The sequence below is a fragment of the Homarus americanus genome, unplaced genomic scaffold (assembly GCF_018991925.1).
Source record: "Homarus americanus isolate GMGI-L3 unplaced genomic scaffold, GMGI_Hamer_2.0 scaffold17982, whole genome shotgun sequence".
In the NCBI taxonomy this organism is placed as follows: domain Eukaryota; kingdom Metazoa; phylum Arthropoda; class Malacostraca; order Decapoda; family Nephropidae; genus Homarus; species Homarus americanus.
Genome location: NW_024749871.1, coordinates 1 through 8,526, shown reverse-complemented (window position 1 = coordinate 8,526; position 8,526 = coordinate 1). Strand labels below are relative to the sequence as shown.

At 46.0% G+C, this 8,526-nt stretch overlaps 1 protein-coding gene across 1 annotated transcript; it reads right to left on the bottom strand.

Annotated features, from left to right (window-relative positions):
• Nucleotides 1–139: 139 nt before the first annotated feature.
• LOC121853962 (serine-rich adhesin for platelets-like) lies at nt 140–3,133 on the bottom strand (the record flags this gene model as incomplete). Its single annotated transcript, XM_042348358.1, has 3 exons — nt 140–1,373; nt 1,477–2,641; nt 2,921–3,133. Coding segments are annotated over 3 exons (2,612 nt in total), but the record flags the coding sequence as incomplete, so codon positions are not given.
• Nucleotides 3,134–8,526: the final 5,393 nt, after the last annotated feature.

The window sequence follows — 8,526 nt, the reverse complement described above, 5'->3', positions numbered from 1 at the left end:
TAATTAATCATTTATCTGGAGAGTTAGGTTTACTGAGTTGGGTTGACTGAGAGTTGGGTTTACTGAGGATTGGGTTGACTGAGTTGGGTTGACTGAGATTGGGTTGGAGTTGGGTTGACTGAGGTTAGGTTGACTGAGATTAGGTTGACTGAGAGTTGCGTTGACTGAGAGTTGGGTTGACTGAGAGTTGGGTTGACTGAGAGTTGGGTTGACTGAGAGTTGGGTTGACTGAGGTGGGTTGACTGAGAGTTGGGTTGACTGAGAGTTGGGTTGCCTGAGGTTGGGTTGACTGGAGTTGGGTTGATGAGGTTGGGTTGCCTGGGGAGTTGGGTTGACTGAGAGTTGGGTTGCCTGAGAGTTGGGTTGACTGAGTTGGGTTGCCTGGGAGTTGGGTTGACTGAGAGTTGGGTTGCCTGAGGTTGGGTTGCCTGAGAGTTGGGTTGACTGAGGTTGGGTTGCCTGAGAGTTGGGTTGACTGAGAGTTGGGTTGACTGAGAGTTGGGTTGACTGAGGTTGGGTTGACTGAGAGTTGGGTTGACTGAGAGTTAGGTTGACTGAGGTTGGTTGCTGAGAGTTGATCTGGGTTGGTGCTGAGAGTTGGGTTGACTGAGAGTTGGGTTGCCTGAGTTGGGTTGACTGAGAGTTGGGTTGCCTGAGTTGGGTTGCCTGAGAGTTGGGTTGAATGAGAGTTGGGTTGACTGAGAGTTGGGTTGACTGAGGTTGGGTTGACTGAGAGTTGGGTTGACTGAAGTTGGGTTGACTGAGGTTGGGTTGACTGAGTTGGGTTGACTGAGAGTTGGGTTGACTGAGAGTTGGGTTGACTGAGAGTTGGGTTGACTGAGAGTTGGGTTGCTAGAGAGTTGGGTTGACTGAGAGTTGGTTGACTGAGAGTTGGGTTGACTGAGAGTGGGTTGACTGAGAGTTGGGTTGACTGAGAGTTGGGTTGACTGAGAGTTGGGTTGACTGAGAGTTGGGTTGACTGAGAGTTGGGTTGACTGAGAGTTGGGTTGACTGAGAGTTGGGTTGACTGAGAGTTGGGTTGACTGAGTTGGGTTGACTGAGGAGTTGGGTTGACTGGAGTTGGGTTGACTGAGAGTTGGGTTGACTGAGAGTTGGGTTGCTGAGGTTGGGTTGCCTGAGAGTTGGGTTGACTGAGAGTTGGGTTGACTGAGAGTTGGGTTGACTGAGAGTTGGGTTGACTGAGAGTTGGGTTGACTAGAGTTGGGTTGACTGAGAGTTGGGTTGACTGAGAGTTGGGTTGGATAGGAGTTAGGTTGACTGAGAGTTGGGTTGACTGAGAGTTAGGTTGACTGAGGTTGGGTTGACTGAGAGTTGGGTTGACTGAGAGTTGGGTTGACTGAGAGTTAGGTTGACTGAAGTGGGTTGACAGAGTTGGGTTAGAGTTGGGACTGGGACTAAGACTGAGAGTTGGGTTGACTGAGAGTTGTTGACTGAGAGTTGGTTGACTGAAGTTGCCTGAGGTTGTTGACTGAGAGTTGACTGAGTAAGGTTGCCTGAGAGTTGTGAGAGAGTTGGGTTGCCTGAGAGTTGGGGACTGAGAGTTGGGTTGCCTGGAGTTGGGTTGACTGAGAGTTGGGTTGACTGAGAGTTGGGTTGCCTGAGAGTTGGGTTGACTGAGAGTTGGGTTGACTGGAGTTGGGTTGACTGAGAGTTGGGTTGACTAGAGTTGGGTTGCCTGGAGTTGGGTTGACTGAGAGTTGGGTTGCCTGAGAGTTGGGTTGACTGAGAGTTGGGTTGACTGAGAGTTGGGGACTGAGAGGAGGAGTTGGGTTGCCTGAGAGTTGTTGACTGAGAGTTGGCCGAGAGTTGCCTGAGAGTTGGGTTGCCTGAGAGTTGTTGACTGAGAGTTGTTGACTGAGAGTTGCAAAACAAAATGTTGACTGAGAGTTGGGTTGAATGAGTTGTTGACTGAGAGTTGGGTGACTGAGAGTTGGGTTGACTGGAGTTGTTGACTGAGAGTTGGGTTGCCTGGAGAGCTGGGTTGACTGAGAGTTGGGTTGACTGAGAGTTGGGTTGCCTGAGAGTTGGGTTGACTGAGTTGGGTTGACTGAGAGTTGGGTTGACTGAGAGTTGCTGAATGAGAGTTGGGTTGAATGAGTTGCTGACTGAGAGTTGCTGACTGAGAGTTGGGTTGACTGAGAGTTGGGTTGACTGAGAGTTGGGTTGACTGGAGATAGGTTGCTGAGAGTTGGGTGACTGAGAGTTGTTGACTGAGAGTTGCTGACTGAGTTGTGAAGAGTGTGTTGACTGAGAGTTGGGTGACTGAGAAGGTTGACTGGGAGAAGGCTGACTGGAGTTAGGCTGACTGAGAAAGGTTGACGAGAGAAGGATTGAGAGTTAGGTTGACTGAGATAGGTTGACTGAGAGTTGTTGACTGAGAGAGGGACTGAGAGAGAGTTGACTGAGAGTTGGGTTGACTGAGAGTTGGGCTGACTGAGAGCAGTTGACGAGAGTGCAGGTTGACAGAGAGTTGGGTTGATTGGAGTTGGGTGACGAGAGTTGGGTTGACTGAGAGTTGGGTTGACTGAGAGTTGGGTTGACTGAGAGTTGGGTTGACTGAGAGTTGGGTTGACTGAGAGTTGGGTTGACTGGAGAGTAGGCTTGACTGGAGAGTTGTTGACTGAGAGTGGGTTGACTGAGAGTTATGATTGAGAGTTGTTGACTGAGTTAGGTTGACTGAGAGTTGTTGACTGAGAGTTGTTGACTGAGAGCTAGGTTGACTGAGAGTTAGGTTGACAGAGTTGGGTTGATTGAGAGTAGGATTGGAGAGTTAGGGTTGACTGAGAGTTGTTGAATGAGAGCAGGACTGAGAGTTGGACTGAGAGGACTGAGAAAGGTTGACTGAGAGTTAGGGACTGAGAGTTGGTTGACTGAGAGTTAGAGCGACTGAGTTGCTGACTGAGAGAGGTTGACTGAGAGTTAGGCGACTGAGAGTTGGGTTGACTGAGAGTTGGGCTGACTGAGAGTAGGTTGACTGAGAGTTGGGTTGACTGAGAGTTGGGTTGACTGAGAGCTAGGCTGGACTGGAGAGGTAGGCTGACAGAGAGTTGCTGATTGAGAGCTGGGTTGACTGAGAGCGGGACTGAGAGTTGCTGACTGAGAGTTGGGTTGACTGGAGAGTTGTGGGATTGAGAAAGGTTGACTGAGCATTAGCGACTGAGAGAAGGACAGAGAAAGGTTGATTGAGAAGGTTGACTAGATAGGTTACTGAGAGTAAGGACTGAGAGTTGACTGAGACATTGACAGAGAAGGGACTGGAGAGGTACAGACAACATGCGTAAGAAACATGAGGTACAGACACATGTGAGGTACAGACAACATGTGTGGTACAGACAACATGTGTGGTACAGACATGTGAGGTACAGACAACATGTGGTACAGACATGAGGCAGACAACATGTGTGGTGGTACAGACAACATGTGTGGTAAGACAACATGTGAGTGGTACAGACAATGTGTGGTACAGACAACATGTGAGTACAGACAACATGTGTGGTACAGACAACATGTGTGGTACAGACAACATGTGGTACAGACAACATGTGAGGTACAGACATGTGTGGTACAGACAACATGTGTGGTACAGACAACATGTATGTACAGACAATATGAGGTACAGACAACATGTGTGGTACAGACAACATGTGGTACAGACAACATGTGTGGTACAGACAACATGTGTGTACAGACAACATGTGAGTACAGAACATGTGTGGTACAGACAAATGTGTGGTACAGACAACATGTGTGAGGCAGACAACATGTGTGGTACAGACAACATGTGAGGTACAGACAACATGTGAGGTACAGACAACATGTGTGGTACAGACAACATGTGAGGTACAGACAACATGTGTGGTACAGACAACATGTGTGGTACAGACAACATGTGAGGTACAGACAACATGTGTGGTACAGACAACATGTGAGGTACAGACAACATGTGAGGTACAGACAACATGTGTGGTACAGACAACATGTGAGGTACAGACAACATGTGAGGTACAGACAACATGTGTGGTACAGACAACATGTGTGGTACAGACAACATGTGAGGTACGACAACATGGTGGTACAGACAACATGTGGTACAGACAACATGGTGGTACAGACAACATGTGAGGTACAGACAACATGTATGGTGCAGACAACATGTGGTACAGACAACATGGTATGGTACAGACAACATGTGTTACAGACAACATGTGTTACAGACAACATGTGGTACAGACAACATGTGAGGTACAGACAACGGTGGTACAGACACTGGTGACAACATGTGATTACAGACAACATGTGTGGTACAGACAGCATGGTACAGACAACATTGTCAGACATGTGGTACAGACAACATGTGGTAGACAAATGGTATGTGGTACAACAACATGTGGTACAGACAACATGTGGTACAGACAACATGTTGGTACAGACAACATGTGAGTAGGCAGACAACATGTGGTACAGACAACATGTGTATCAGACAACATGTGAGGTACAGACAACATGTGTTCAGACAACATGTGTGGTACAGACAACATGTGGGTACAGACAACATGTGTGGTACAGACAACATGTGAGGTACAGACAACATGTGTGGTACAGACAACATGTGTGGTACAGACAACATGTGTTACAGACAACATGTGAGGGTAGACAACATGTGGTACAGACAACATGTGTGGTACAGAAACATGTGGAGTACAGACAACATGTGTGGGACAGCAACATGTGTGGTACAGACAACATGTGTGGTACAGCACAACATGTGTGGTACAGACAACATGTGAGGTACAGACAACATGTGATTACAGACAACATGTGATGAACAACATGTGGTACAGACAACATGAGGTACAGACAACATGTGTGGTACAGACAACATGTGAGGTACAGACAACATGTGTGGTACGAACATGTGTGGTACAGACAACATGTAATTGCAGACAACATGTTGGTACAGACAACATGGTGGTACAGACAACATGTGTGGTACAGACAACATGGGTGCAGAGAGACACATGGACAACATGTGTGGTACAGACAACATGTGTGGTACAGACAACGTGAGTACAGACCACATGTGTGGTACAGACAACATGTGGTACAGACAACATGTGTGGTACAGACAACATGTGTGGTACAGACAACATGTGTGGTACAGACAACATGTGTGGTACAGACAACATGTGTGGTACAACATGTGGTACAACATGTGAGGTACAGACAACATGTGGTACAGACAACATGTGTGGTACAGACAACATGTGTGGTACAGACAACATGTGGTGCAGACATGTGGTACAGACAACATGTGGGCAAGACAACATGTAGGTACAGACAACATGTGTGGTACAGACAACATGTGTGGTACAGACAACATGTGTATACAGACAACATGTGAGGTACAGACAACATGTGTTACAGACAACATGTGAGGTAACAGACAACATGTGAGGTACAGAACAACATGTGATAAGACAACATGTGTGGTACAGACAACATATTGGTACAGACAACATGTAAGTACAGACAACATGTGTGGTACAGACAACATGTGAGTACAGACAACATGTGATTGCAGACAACATGTGTGGTACAGACAACATTGACAGACAATGTGTGGTACAGACAACATGTGTGTGGTACAGACAACATGTGAGGTACAGACAACATGCATGTTACAGACAACATGTGTGGTACAGACAACATGTGTGGTACAGACAACATGTGGTACAGACAACATGTGGGTACAGACAACATGTGTGGTACAGACAACATGTGTGTGGTACAGACAACATGTGAGGTGCAGACAACATGTGATACAGACAACATTGTGGTACAGACAACATGTGTGGTACGACAGCATGTGGAGACAACATTGGTACAGACAACATGTGAGGTACAGACAACCAGTGTTGCAGACAACATGTGGTACAGACAACATGTGTGGTACAGACAACATGGTTGGTACAGACAACATGTGTGGTACAGACAACATGTGGGTGCAGACAACAATTTAGTACAGACAACATGTGTGACAACATGTGTGGTACAGACAACATGTATGGTACAAACAACATGTGTGACAAATGACAACATGTGAGGTACAGACAACATGAGGTACAGACAACTGACAGACAATTGTTACAGACAACATGTGTGGTACAGACAACATGTGTGGTACAGACAACATAGTGGTACAGACAACATGTGAGGTACAGACAACATGTGAGGTACAGACAACATGTTGGTACAGACAACATGTGGTACGAAATATGCAGACAACATGTGGTACAGACAACATGTACAGACAACATTGGACAACATGTAGGTACAGACAACATGTGTGCAGACAACATGTGTGGTACAGACAACATGTGAGGTACCAACATGTGGTACAGACAACATGTGTGGTACAGACAACATGTGAGGTACAGACAACATGTGAGGTACAGACAACATGTGTGGTACAGACAACATGTGAGGTACACAACATGTGATAGGACAACATGTGTGGTACAGACAACATGTATGGTACAGACAACATGTGTGGTACAGACAACATGTGAGGTACAGACAACGTAATTGCAGACAAGACAACATGTGTGGTACAGACAACATGTGTGGTACAGACAACATGTGGTAATAACATGTGAGGTACAGACAACATGAGGTACAGACAACATGGAGGGTACAGACAACATGTGAGGTACAGACAACATGTGGTACGACAACATGTGAGGTACAGACAACATGTGTGGTACAGACAACATGTGAGGTACAGAGTTGGTACAGACAACATGTGTGGTACAGACAACATGTGAGGTACAGACAACATGTGAGGTACAGACAACATGTGGTACAGACAACATGTGAGTACAGACAACATGTGAGGTACAGACAACATGTGTGGTACAGACAACATGTGTGAGTACAGACAACATGTGGTACAGACAACATGTGGTACAGACAACGTGGTACAGACAACATGTGTGTGCAGACAACATGTGTGGTACAGACAACATGTGTGGTACAGACAACATGTGTGGTACAGACAACATGTGAGGTACAGACAACATGTGTGGTACAGACAACATGTGGTCAGAAACATGGTACAGACAACATGTGTGGTACAGACAACATGTGAGGTACAGCAACAGTGTGGTACAGACAACATGTGTGGTGACAACAGGTACAGACAACATGTGTGGTACAGACAACATGTGAGGTACAGACAATGTGTGGTCAGACAACATGTGTGGTACAGACAACATGTGAGGACAACTGGTACAGACAACATGTGATTACAGACAACATGTGTGGTACAGACAACATGTGGTACAGACAACATGTGTGGGTACAGACAACATGTGTGGTACAGACAACATATAAGTTACAGACAACATGTGAGTACAGACAACATGTGTGGTACAGACAACTTGGTACAGACAACATGTGGTACAGACAACATGTGAGGTACAGACAACATGTTGCAGACAACATGTGTGGTACAGACAACATGTGAGGTACAGACAACATGTGTTACAGACAACATGTGTGGTACAGACAACATGTGGTACAGACAACATGTGAGTACAGACATGTGAATGTGGTACAGACAACATGTGAGGTACAGACAACATGTGAGGGTACAGACAACATGTGGATGAGACAACATGTGAGGTACAGACAACATGTGAATTACAGACAACATGTGGTACAGACAACATGTTGTGCAGACAACATGTGGTACAGACAACATGTGAGTACAGACAACATGTGTGGTACAGACAACATGTGGTACAGACAACATGTGGTGGACAACATGTGGTACAGACAACATGTGTGGTACAGACAACATGTGTGTGGTAACAGACAACGTATGGTACGACAACATGTGGTACAGAGTGGTACGACAACATGTGAGGTACAGACAACGTATGGTACAGACAACATGTTGGTACAGACAACATGTTATCAGACAACATGTGTGGTACAGACAACATATGAGGTACAGACAACATGTGTAGGCCAGACAACATGTGAGGTACAGACAACATGTGAGGGTACAGACAACATGTAGGTACAGACAACATGTGGGTACAGACAACATGTGTGGTACAGACAACATGTGAATGCAGACAACATGTGTGGTACAGACAACATGTGTGGTACAGACAACATTGACAACATTGTGGTACAGACAACATATGTGAGGTACAGACAACATGTGGGTACAGACAACATGTGAGAATACAGACAACATGTGAGGTACAGACAACATGTGTGGGTACAGACAACATGTGAGGTACAGACAACATGTGGTACAGACAACATGTGGGGTACAGACAACATGTGAGGTACAGACATGTTGGTACAGAGACAACATGTAAATCAGACAACATTGTGTGGTACAGACAACATTAGGACAACTTGGTACAGACAACATGTGTGGTACAGAACGCATAAGTCAGACAACATGTGTGGTACAGACAACATGTGGGT